Source organism: Triticum urartu, chromosome 4 (genome assembly GCF_003073215.2).
Source record: "Triticum urartu cultivar G1812 chromosome 4, Tu2.1, whole genome shotgun sequence".
NCBI lineage: Eukaryota > Viridiplantae > Streptophyta > Magnoliopsida > Poales > Poaceae > Triticum > Triticum urartu.
Genome location: NC_053025.1, coordinates 370880877 through 370894262, shown reverse-complemented (window position 1 = coordinate 370894262; position 13386 = coordinate 370880877). Strand labels below are relative to the sequence as shown.

General features: G+C 44.7%; 1 protein-coding gene across 1 annotated transcript; it reads right to left on the bottom strand.

Moving 5' to 3' along the window:
* Nucleotides 1-682: 682 nt before the first annotated feature.
* On the bottom strand, nucleotides 683-9628 carry LOC125551695 (phosphatidylinositol 4-phosphate 5-kinase 6-like). The gene is made up of 8 exons (XM_048714985.1): nucleotides 8280-9628; nucleotides 3285-3449; nucleotides 3015-3180; nucleotides 2823-2939; nucleotides 2420-2613; nucleotides 2221-2300; nucleotides 2065-2149; nucleotides 683-1394 (listed from the first exon to the last, which is right to left on the bottom strand). Exons 1-8 carry the CDS (start codon nucleotides 9413-9415, stop codon nucleotides 1103-1105), a joined length of 2235 nt encoding a protein of 744 aa, XP_048570942.1. The 5' UTR covers nucleotides 9416-9628; the 3' UTR covers nucleotides 683-1102.
* Nucleotides 9629-13386: the final 3758 nt, after the last annotated feature.

Sequence of the window (13386 nt, the reverse complement as noted above, 5' to 3'; positions counted from 1 at the left end):
AGCCCAAGATATCTACAGGGGAACTCTCATATATTGCACTAGAGCATGTCCGCAACTCTGATCTTGGCTTCCTTACTACCCCTTATGATTACTGTTGTTGACTTGCGGTAGTTTGACCTTGAGTCCTGAAGCTTCTCCGAACGTTGTCAGGATTGCTCGAACCGCCGCCAAATCTTGCGTTGAAGGCTTTGTGAACATGGCCACGTCGTCCGCGTATATGGACACACTTTGCATCCGAGTGATCCCGGTGAAAGCAGTAAGGGCACCTATGGAAGCCCTCTCAGCCCTTATGCACAAGGACAAGCTGACCTGAAAGTAGACCAAACGCTGATGCCTCAGCTGCCACTGAATGGGGCCATCTCACCACTGCACCAATTGAGAGTTTGCAAGTAGCATAGACGTGGTCATTCTCAATACATCATCACCAGATTATATTCCACTCGGAATTCACATTATTCTCCTTATATCTCATAGTCAGAAACACCACCATCATGAACATACCTTTGCTTTCCAGTGCATCCAAAGGTAGTAGTAAAGAAAATATTCAGGACCCATGCATTTTATTTAAGAATTTAAGACGAGGGGATACCAAAAATGAGTTGATTAATCGCTATGGATTTGGAATCCATATTAGCTTGATGGTGTAGCCTAAAATCAACAATAAATGAATTTTGTCTCGGTATGCCAAAGGTTTCAGACTTTCAATACAGTTAACTTTCAAGAATGGTGACATTGGTATCCTCAGGCAAAAGAGCATTTGCAACCCCTGACTGGCCTGTACACTTGTGGTCACATGCTTCTATGTGTGATTTGAATCTGTAAGTTACATCTACTCCTGTAAATATTAGTGAGTGAACTCCGTGTGTTATGTACGTAGCTACTCATATATTACATGAAAGCTAATCCAATTCCTGGAAGGCAAAGAATCAGTAGGTTCTCCAGCAACTCGCTCATCCTGATGTCTTCTACGGAAGCTGCTGAAGGCAACCAACAAGGAACAAATTTGCACATGACATGCTTGCTCAGCTTGATCTTTGGCCCAGAAAAGTTGATCTTCGCTTTCAAAATTATATCAGCTGCTGGAGAAGGTGTCTATATGCTTTTAGATGTCTACCCTGTCTTCTTGGAATGCTTTGTATATGAAATCTTTAAAGCGCCTGGAGTACTGTCTTGGATCTACCGCTGAAATGGATGTCGAGTCATATTGGAAAGATTTGTATGCATGCTCAATCTTTTTGCCTATATCGTAGTCTTGAAGTATGTCTATTATTCCAAAATACAATATAACATCACAGTATTCCCCAGTTGGCTCTCCAATAACATCACTGTCGTTCTTTCGGACTGTCAGTTCAGCTCTTGACAGCATATTCGCCCCCAGTTTAATCTTACACCACCTGTCCAACCAAATAATATCAATTATGTTTATTGTTACAAGAGCTAAAGATATTAAAATACCTTCATCAGATACATCTTCCAGGGGGAAATGGCATCAGGACAATCCTAAACATAAGGTGATAGCCTAAACTGATCTTTCATTAGATTTGACAAATTGTTTAGTACCACTAGTACTCAAAAGTGTGAACTAAGCATGTGAATCCACGGTAAATCTGGTGAATATGAAAACATGTACAAGATAGGAAGGTTCTAAACAAAAAAATGTTTAATACTAGGTAACAATGGGGACCATATGACTGGATTGACACACTGGAGAATTTTACACCATCAGAAACTATATGTGGTATACGCATTAACCTTAGAAATATCATTACCAAGAAAAGACACAATAGGAAATATTACTAAATGAACCTCAAATACTTTCTAGTCAGAAGAATGAACATCCTGGCTATAGAAATTAATGTCAATTTTGTCGTTTAAAATAGATGGATACCTAAAACCTTTCCATGTCAAAATTTGTACCACAATGAAGCTGAAACATGAATCATCTCAATGGTGAGCTGGCTCAAGAACTACATACTTACCAGCTACATTATTTAGAAAGAGCAAAAGCAATTATAACTAGGACTGTAGTATTAGGCAAGAGAACATAATTTAGTGTCTATTTACCTGTTTGGATCAGAAAGAAAGTGATTCCTGTCCCATCTTGAAACGCGGGGTGTGGCAGGTTTGTCACCATCGATGTCAATGGCACCTTTAACCAAAGTAAAGAATCAAGTCAGCATTTTGTATTTTTACAAAGTGCCTTAAGTATCTCTCTCTTACCTCTAAAATGTACACCCACCAAGAGACTGTAATCCATAATCTTCTCCTGCTCCAGAAACTCACAGTCTTTGTCCACTTGCCTGCTTCAAAGTATGTAAGAACTAGATTAGTACATAGGGTTCCAATATCATTGGTTAGCATTTGGTACCTAGGTCATTCACAAAACACAATACAAAAATTAGGCATAAAATGTTCGCACCTTCGGAACTCTTCAAACCATTGTTTTTGCAACCGAAAGATAAAATTAAGATCAAGATCTTTCAGAGTTGTATACTCATCAATCTCTGCCTGTGGCTTGTCAGTAGTCCGGCCAAGAGATGATCCTTTCAGATCAAATCTCCTATGAATAGTGTGATCGGAGCAGAACAGGTTCCCCATTATGACAAAACGAACCTGGGTGGTAGTACAGCATCAAGCAGACCGTCAGGATTGATATTATACTTGACAACAGTAGATTCATAAATAGGAGTAATTACAGCGTGAGGACAGAATGAAAACCCTTATATAGGTGCTATTTTGGCATTTCACTCTTTCTTCTAATACAAATGGTGCACATTTTGTGTGTGTTTGCGCAAAAAAAAAACAAGTATATACTTTCTAACCTTCTTCTGGTTTGCTCCAGCCAACTTCACACAGTGTAGGCCAAAAAACTTTGCCACTAGGGTATTCTCAAATGCACGGACATGATTGTAATAAGCATGAAGCATCTTCAGAAGCATCTGTAAGGTAACAAATAATCCATAAGTTCAGAACAAAATTTAACATTCAGGCGAAGACAGAAAAGGAGGACAAACCTTTACTTCAGATTTCTTCATTGTCTTTATCATGTATCGATCATCGTTTGTCAAGTAAAAGAAGCTTCCACTCTTACCAGGGGACGAGAGCTCACGTAGAGCATCATCTCCGCACAGAGATAGCATATAGTCAGCTGGATCGACCTTGAACAGCTTGCGCAATGTCCTGTGAATTAGTTCAGAACAAATATGTGTGCATATGTTGATGAGTACAATACCATAATATGGTCATAAGATAGGAAAATCTTTATCTTGGGATTGATGACCAACCGGAACACCTTTGGGCAGTAATCTTTCCATTTGAAATCGCTAGAATTGTGTGGAGGGGTATATTTCGAGCCTTCTGGGGGGAATTTTGTCCATACCTTTTCCTTTGGGTCAAAAGCTGATGATTTCAGATCTAGTATAACCTGACCTTGCCTTCCTACTGCATGCCTATCCCCAAGATAGCATATTCAGATATTAAGAAATTGTAACATATAAGTTCACAAAGACATTCATCAAACGTATGAAAATAAATTCTCTCTCCAAAAAAAGAACTTGGAATTCATCGAGTTTATACTACAAAAATTACATATACAAGACTTGAAAATAAAAAATAAATCCTGATTTCTAAGTAAATTGGGTAATGTAAGAAAATATACATGCTACTGCGGGTGGCCTAACAGCCCCTGGGGTAACAACAAGTACCATTTTCTGATCTATTCAATACTCGCCAGTTAAAAGGAGACATTTTCAAATGTGCATGGTCCATTTTTTTATGGACACCAAGTTTGTAATAGTTCATTGGTAATCCTTATAAGCATCATTTTTCGTTGAAGAAGTAAACAAAATTAATTTTTATATCTTCAAAAAGTGCAAGACTTCTTGGGTTTATGGAATACAGACTACAGTTGTTATAGGCCGAGAAAATAGGATCTCGCTCCCGTGTCGCTCCTGGGCGGCACCGGGGCGTCCCCGTCCTCGCCGCCGGTCTTCCCTCGTCTTCCACTCCTTGCCGCCACCGCTGCCGGCGAGCGCGGTGGCGGCAGGGCCTGCTCCTTCTAGCTCGCAGGCACGTGAGCATTGAGTCTGCACATCAAAGCTATGAATTGCTGCACCGCCTTACCCACACCGAGCGGCCCTAGCAGCGGCCGCCGCGCAAGCTCGTACTGGCGCGCAGGTTGTCTGCGGCAACTGGGCCGGGCTCGACGGGGTAATCCCTTGGCTTGACTGCCATGGCCGGCGTGGATCTGGAGCCTCTGATCTAGCCTGGCGACGCCATATCCAGCCATCTCCTTCTCTGGTTGGGCGACAATCCTGCTCCTCCAAATTGTGGTGTGACATCAGGGAATCCAATGAGGTGTTGTGCATGGAGGCCCTGCTGGTCCTTGTGGTGGACTCCGTCCTTCACGAAGATCTATCGGTCGGGAGGCATGGCGCTGATTTGCGGCTGTGTGCTCTTGATCTTGCGGTGGCTACTTGACGGGTATGAGCTGAGCTCTCTCCGGGCGAAGTGATAATCAGCGATGGGTGCTTCATTGTACTTTCTCTGTTTTAAAATAGATGATCCAATTTTATACTTAGGTCCGGTTTGGTTCATAAGTTTTAGGACTTTTTTAGTCTCAATTTATAAGTCTCAAGTTTCTAAAAAGTCCCTATCTGTTTGGTTCATGGGACTTATAAGTCTTTATAAGACCATATTTTATACTAAAGTTAGTATAATGTTGAGTCATCTATTTTGAAACGAAGGAAGTAGGTGGTTGGTCCTGGTGACAACTCCGGCCTGAGATGGTAGCCTCGATGCAGATTGTGGTGATTACCGAAAGGTTTTCATGAGAATTCCTCTCTTCATACCAGGTGGTTGACTTCAGTTGTGAGATGTAAACTATCGACAATGACTTGACACAGAGAGATGGTTGTACAGCGGCGGCGAACGCACATGTAGCTGGGGTCACGAGAAAGTGGTGGTGACAACACATAAGGGACGTCGATGGCGGTGCCACTCGAGCACCCAGGCTCGAGCTCCGGGGTGAAAACCTAAGTCTGACCCGAGTTGGTTAAACCTGGCAATGGCGATATTTTTATGTCGCTATCTTGTTGAAGGCATTGCTCGGATATGCTTAGACTGTTTCTTCAGGGTGAAAACTTAGATCTGACCTTGAATGTTTGGATCCGATGACGGCGACGATGAGAGTCGTTCCCTTCTTGAAGGCGTTGCTGTTGAAGAACCTCGTCGTTCGTTTGGTGTCATGAGATGGTTGGTGCGAATATGGTCATTGTTGTAGTTTTTCGATCATGGATCTAATAGCTTTGTCATCTTTCCTCGCCTACACATAGCTTTGGTCTCATATGACTTTGCTATTTTGCTGGCGTTTTATTTGTGTGTATTCATATTGGTTGTGTGTATCCTAACTATGCAGAGACCGAATATGGGTTTATTGTGTTTGTATCCTCTTGATGCTCATTTTGAGCCAATAAAATACATCCTTTATCGAAAAAATTGATATCTGTTTGATATTTTGTGCTTTCAATGTATGTATGAAAAGGAAAAAAATAGGCTTACATTACTTGCTATGAACATTATAATGTGCATGTATATGCTTCAGTTCTCTCCGATAGAATGGAACATTGTTGGTGTTCATGTTTAGCAAAAACATAATAAACAGTTAAACGAGCAATCTCAATGCAGATCCTCTGACAATTCTCTATAACACTAGGCTCCTTAATTTTGAAGAACCCACATTTAATTAAGGTCTTCAGTTAAGATTGGATTATTTGATTTTGATTGAGTCAACAATTTTTCAAAGCTCTCCCATTCAATTCTTTTATACTATACATTATGATCCTTGATTTTTAACGCCTCACAATTAATTGATGTTTACAGTTTACAATTGGTTCAGCTCGATTTTGACCAGATCAATGGTATTAAGCTCACTAATTTTAAGGCCTCATAATCAATTAAAGTCTTCAATTAAAATCCCCTAAAAAAAGGTCTTCAATTAAAATTGTGTCACCCTATTTTGACTGGGTCAACGATTTCTCAAAGTTCTTCCATTCAATTCTTTTTATATATCATCTATAACACTAAGCTTCCTATTTTTAAAGAGCCCACGTTCAATTGAGGTCTCTAATTAGAATTGGGTCACCCAATTTTAACGGGGTCAATAATTTCTCAAAGTTCTCCCATTCAATTCTTTTTATATATCCTCTATAACACTAAGCTTCCTAGTTTTAAAGAGCTCACGTTCAATCCAGGTCTCTAATTAGAATTGGGTCACCCGATTTTGACCGGGTCAACAATTTCTCGAAGCTCCATCATTTAATTTTTTATACCACACACTATATTTTCTAATTTTTAATGCCTCACAATTAACTAAGGTATTCAATTTAGAATTGGGTCATCCCATTTCAACCGGGTCAACAATTCCTTAAGCTCTCATTTTTAATTCTATTAATTCATTATGTACACAAAATTTGAAGATCTTTCATTCAATTGGGGTATTCAATTTTAGTTTGGTTTACTATTTTTACTGGGCCAATAATTTTTTAAATTAATCAGCAACAACCGAACTATAAAAACATATCGATCCCGCACACTCTCCCACCATCTAGAAAAAAAGAAGTGCCACCATATGATATTCTAGCATCAATATAGTAGATGCAATCAACAACACATAAATTTTCCTACATAAATATAGGTTGGTTAGGGGATAACACATAATCACAACACGAAAGGCCCATCAAAACACCGTATTATAAATAAAAATAAAACACACTCTATCATCTCCCCCGCCCGCCAAACTAAATATTCCATCAGTTATAAAATATAAGGGGTATTAGTTTTTTAGAAAATCAAGTTTCTTTAACTTTGACCAACTTTAGAGCAATAATATCGACATTCACAGTATTAAACAAAAAAGTATGGAATTTCATTTCATGACTAAGGCCCTGTTTGATAGCAAAGTATTTTTAAAGTTTTCTGACAATACTGTAGTTTTCTAAAATACTACAGTTTTAATTACCGTGAGGTGTTTGGCTACCCAGAAAAACTGCGGTATTAATGTTGCGTTATTCTCAAAACCGTAGGATTTTCTTTGTCTAATAAAAAGAACCTCAGACCTCTCTTTTTTAAAACAGAGCACGCAAAAGAAACGGCTGTTGTTATTTTTTTCCACGGTGCAAGCCGTCTCCGCCCTGTAGTCCCTGGAGATCTTCACCTTCGGCGGCCACGGATAAATCAAGAGACAACAAAGGAAAAATAACAGTGAATACGCTGATCTTCATCCTCCCGCCTCTTGCCGCAGGCTGCCTGTTTTCACCTACAGGGCTACAATAGAAGCTAGCACGAGGGACTAATCCAGTTCAGCACGCATGATTTAGCCACAAGTGCACTTATGCATGCAGGGGTAGCACCCCATGGGCTACCTACGTGATACGTACCTTGCCGTAGACTATGCCCGTGGACACCGTGCCGCTCCGTGGCTGGCATGACGACGAATGCCAATGTCGGCACCCTGAAGCCACGGAACGCAGTTATGACGGAGGGGCTGCAGTATGCAGAGAAGCACCGGCGCGTGGCGGGACGACAATGCACGAGGAGTCACTATTGGAGACGGCTCGCAGCAAGCTGTAGACACGACGGTGCACCACCATGACTCAACGGTGACACAGCAGAAGGCCAAACAGTCTCGTTGTGTGTCGTCGGCTATGTCGTGTTGCGGAACGTTCTCCATGGTAAGCTACAAGCCTTGTGTATGGCCATGCAGCACCGTTCAATTTATGCATGCAACGTCTAGCTAGGCGCTAACTTAAAACCCATTTTACAACGCTGCATACGGCACTGCCAAACAAGTCGCTGTATTATCAATACTCTAAAATAGTTTGATATGCCAATACTGTGGTATCTTATGCCAACAGGATAAAATACTGCGGTTTTTGAATACTTTGGTTATTGCAGTACTTTGTTATCAAACACAGCCTAATCCAAAAATACCGATTTGATATTATGGATTCTGATATATTTCTCTACAAATTTGATAAAACATAAAAGATTTGATATTTTTTTTAAAGTAACACACCTTATATTTTGAAACAGTGTGATTTTTTTAAGAAACACAACAACACGAACTGCGCAGCAAAGCGCGCATAACCCTTCTAGTCCATGGCGATGTCTAATTGAAATTCCAAATCTCTCTCTCTCAAAAAAAAAACACCTCCACCAGTTTCTGAAATTCACAGAAGATCAAGAATTCAAGGTGTACTAATCAGGGGAAAGAAATGCACCTGATGCCCAGCTGCAAGTTGAGCATGAGCTCGTAGTTCTTGTGCCCCTTGGCAATGGTCTCCCCCTGCCGCTTCGACACCCGCAGTGGTGCACCCTTGGCTACTTGTGGCGCTGGCGCCGGCGAAGTGAGAGGCAGCAGTCCCCTACCCTCCCTCGTACTGTTACGACGCTTCCAGTCGTCAGCAAGCTCGCACTTGACGTCTCCATCTGAACCCCAATTACTCCCACCCGAAAGATTGCTCCGGCCCGACGACGAGCTCCCGCGCCCACTGACCGACCGCGCCAGCCATTTTAGAGACCTCAGCGACGGTAGCGCCGACTGGCTTTCCGTGCCAGAGCGCACACACTCCGGCAGCTCCCTCGCGAACACCTCCCTCGGGTCGCGCGTCCTCGTCTCGCCTGCCGCCCCCGGGGATGGGTAGTACACGCCCTTCTGGTGCAGGGCGCCGCCGGGGGCCTCCCGGCCCCAGAACCCGACGTACAGGCTGCCGTCCGACCACCGGAACGTGCCCTGTCCGCGCGGCCGGCCGCCCTCCCAGCCGCCATCGTAGCGGTTGCCGTTCGCCCAGACCAGGGCGCCGCGGCCGTGGATGAGCCCCGCGCGCCAGCCGCCGGCGTACTCGGTGCCATCGCGCCAGGTGTAGCGGCCACACCCGTCCGGAAGCCCCGCCCGCCACTCGCCGTCGTAGCAGTCGCCGTTGGCGTATCGCTTCTCGCCGGCGCCGTGCTCGAGGTTCTTGGCCCACGCGCCGCGGTAGCTGTCCCCCGCGGCGCCCACGTAGGTTCCCGCGCCGTGCATGAACCCGTCCAAGAACTCGCCCTCGTAGGTGGCTCCCGACGGCCAAGAGAACCTCCCGCGTCCGGTGGCCTTGCCGCGGCGCCACTCACCCTCGTACATGCAGCCATCCACCCACAGGTACTTGCCGTCGCCGTGTGGCACGCCCCCGCGCCACTGGCCCAGGTAGAGATCTCCGTTGGAGAGCGCCCGCTCCGAGCGCTGCTGGTCCTGCGGCTCGCTGGTGTCGGAGCTGCTGCACGAGGGTGCCGCGTCGGGGTCTTCGCCGGGGGGCGGCATCGGTGACACGCGGCACGCGCACGGTCGTCTCCCGCGCCCTGGCCGGGCGCGCTCGTGCATTGGTCGTCTCGCTGCGCAGGTTCAAGGGCTCCCGGCTGCGGCGTGGATCGTGCAAGGATCTAGCAGCGCCGGCGGGCGCGCGCGCGCGCGCGCCGCGGCGGCATTGCCGAAGGAGTCGTTGGGAGGAGAGAGAAGGTGGCCGGAGAGAAATTTTTAGACCGTCCAAAGCGGAATGGGGGCCTGAGAGGGAGTGGAGGAGGAGAGGGACGTCAGGTGGGACGTGCAAGGAGGTGCTGTCTTATTCGATTTTTTTTATTAAAATATACTCGAAATATTTTTACAGATGGTATAAACGCTCTTATATTATGAGACGTAACGAGTAGGAACCAGTGATTTTTTTAAAAGATGTACATTCTCAAGCATACTACTTGTATTCATTCTAGCATATAATGTGGCTGGGCAACTCGTTTTCTTGCAAACCCCAGGTGTCATGTGTTTTCTACCCTTGGATCTTGCAATCTGATCGTTGACTTCGTGTGTGTCGTTGTATGTTTGCTGGTAGCTATGGTGCTTGTTTTGACCGCGTGGTAGTTTTGCATGGCCCAATGTCCGGTGGGCTCTTGCAGCATCTGTCATGGCTGGGTCAGCCCTTTCAAGGTGCGAGTGCACCCACTCCCTGCGTGCCGCGTGGTTTGCGGAAGCATCAGGCAAGTCGTGGCCTGGAAAGCCCCTCGCCTTGCACGCCGCACCCCTTCCTCCCTCCTCGGCAAAGCGTCAAACTCTAGCCCCCAACCCTTCTCATCTAGAGCCCGCGCCCCCTCAGCCTTCTCTCCTCCCACTCCTTCCTCTCCTCTCCCACTCCGCCGCCTTCCCTCTTCCTGCTCGTCGCCTCCATCATTACCTCGACGCCCATGCCCTCGTCCTCTCTCGCTGGAGGCAGGGACGTGCGGAGGATAAGCATCCCCGGCAGCAGGGGCTGGAGCCATGAGCTCGCAGAGGCAGCAGAAGGACGAACAGCGGTGGGCCGACCTTCGCTGCCTCCATCCCTGGCTCAACTTCCTTGCGCATCAATCGGTTGGACGCCAGCTGGAGCCTTCTCCCTCTGTTCATTGTTCTAGTTCCGGTCTAATCTGCAGGTCTGGACCTACAGGTACTAAGGTACATCTCTCTCTCTCTCTCTCTCTGGGGTGGACTGAATGTTGGTGGCTCGTAGGGTAGGAGATGGGACCGATGATGTTGGCGTCCAGATCTGGAGGCTTAGCTAATGCAGCCGATGGAATGCTCCTCCACGGCTTGCAGCTCGAGGAAACTTGCCAAGAGCCATGGCTGGTTGAGAAGAGGAAGGGAGGTAGAGGAACGATAGGGAAGAGGATGGTCAGGAGCTTTATGCCAAGATTTTGTGCCCCAACTGGCCAACTCTCCCGTGACTGGTGGTGGAGAGCCATGGCTGACTGAGAGGAGGAAGGATGTAGAGATGGGAGTAGCTTCCCTTGTGTCGTCTCTGACCACATTTTCGCCCAAGGTTGCAGCGGCCGTAGTAGGTGGGAAGGAGCTGATGACCCTTGACTAGCCATGACCCTGCATTAGGTGAGGAAAAATGCTTTGTTATTTCTTATCCTTGGTGATTGATGACCCACAAGTATAGATGATCAATTGTAGCTCTTTTCGATAAGTAAGAGTGTCGAACCCAACGAGGAGCAGAAGGAAATGACAAGTGATTTTCAGTAAGGTAATGTCTGCAAGTGCTGAAATTGTAAGTAATAGAGTAGTTTAATAGCAAGATATGTTATAACGATCAAGTAATGATAATAGTAACGAAAGTGTAGCAAGGTAGTCCAATCCTTTTGAGGAAAAGGACATGCCAAAACGGTCTCTTATAATAAGCAAAGCGTTCTTGAGGGTACACGGGAAGTTTATCTAGTCACTTTCATCATGTTGATTCGATTTGTGATCGCTACTTTGATAATTTGATATGTGGGTGGACCGGTGCTTAGGTGTTGTTCTTACTTGAACAAACCTCATACTTATGATTAACCCCCTCGCAAGCATCCACAACTACGAGAAAAGTATTAAGGATAAATCCTAATCATAGCATTAAACTTTTGGATCCAATCGGCCTCTTACGGAATAGCGCATAAACTAGGGTTTAAACTTCTGTCACTCTCGCAACCCATCATCTAATAACTACTCCACAATGCATTCCCTTAGACCCAAATATGATGAAGTTTCATGTAGTCGACGTTCACATGACACCACTAAGGGAATCACAACATACATACTATCAAAATATTGAACACATATCAAGTTCACATGATTACTTGCAACATGATTTCTCTCGTGACCTCAAGAACAAAACTAACTACTCACAAGTGATAAATATGCTCAAGATCAGAGGGGTATTCAATAGCATAATGGATCTGAACATATAATATTCCACCAAATAAACCATATAGTAATCAACTACAAGATGTAATCAACACTACTAGTCACCCACAAGCACCAATCTATAGTTCTGGTAACAAGATTGAACACAAGAGATGAACTAGGGTTTGAGATGAGATGGTGTTGTTGAAGATGTTGATGGATATTTCCCTCCCCAAGATGGGAGAGTTGTGGGTGATGATAATGATTTCCCCCTCCGGGAGGGAAGTTTCCCCGGTGGAATCGCTCGGCCGGAGGGCAAAAGTGCTCCTGCCCAAGTTCCACCTCGAGACGACGGCGCTCCATCCCGAAAGTCCTCTTCTTATTTTTTTTCTAGGTCAAAATGACTTATATAGCAAAAGATGGAAACCGGAGGTGGGCCTGGGTGAGCGCAGCCCACCAGGGCGCGCATGGGCTCCCTGGCGCGCCCAGGTGGGTTGTGCCCACCTGGTGGGCCCCCTCTGATAATTATTTGCTCCAATGTTCTTCATATATTCCATAAAAATTCTCCGTAAAGTTTCAACTTGTTTGGAGTTGTGCAGAATAGGTAGCCCGACGTAGCTTTTCCAGGTCCAGATTTCCAACTGCCGGAATTCTCCCTCTTTGTGTGTACCTTGCAAATTATGAGAGAAAAAGCATTAGAGTTACTCCAAAAAGCATTATTATGCATAAATAACAGTAGGAAAAAATGATGCAAAATGGACGTATCAACTCCCCCAAGCTTAGACCACGCTTGTCCTCAAGCGAAAACCGAAATCGAAAAACATGTCCACAAGCTTAGAGAGAGAGAGAGAGGTGTCGATAAAAACAAAATACGGACATAGGAGCATCATGTTGATTATTATAACTGCAAAAAACTTAAACATAAGACTTTTATCATAGAACTTCTATCATAAACTTTTCATAAATAAGTGACAATTCATGACACCATCGAAGTATGAAGCATAAACTCTATTAGAGACAAACAAACTATGTTCTCAGTCAACTTTGCAACTACAATTCATCATCTTTTCAGGAAGGGTCACGTACAGGAGCCTTTAGGCAAGTCCACATACTCAACCATCATTTAGTCTTCTATGATTGCTAACACTCATCGCATACACATGAGCAAAACGTTTCAACCAAACACATAAAAAATAGGGGCTTATAGTTTCGCCTCCCAACGAATTCACCTCAAGGGTGATGTCAACAATAATAACTCATGCTACCCATATTCAGCTAGACATATGTGCCTAGATCTTTCCTCACCACATGATGCTTGCCAAAGAAGAAAAATAAAAAGTAATAGAGAGAAAACTTTGACTCTTTGCATAAATGTAAATACATAAAAGTAAAAGACAGGCCCTTCGCAGAGGGAAGCAGAGGTTACCATGCGCTTATTTGTTTGTATGCTCAACCCCTTAGTGCAAAAGAACGTCACATTGTATTGCCCCTTGTGATGACAACCTTTATTACGCAGTCTGTCGCTTTTATTCTTCACCATCACAAGTTCGTACTACACTCAATTTTCTCTTACACCACTGGACTCAGGATCTTTGCCGTCGGCCAGCACTTTGTCGTCTGCTAGCTGACAGCAAAGAAGGTCTTTGCCATCAGCTTAAAAAAAGCTA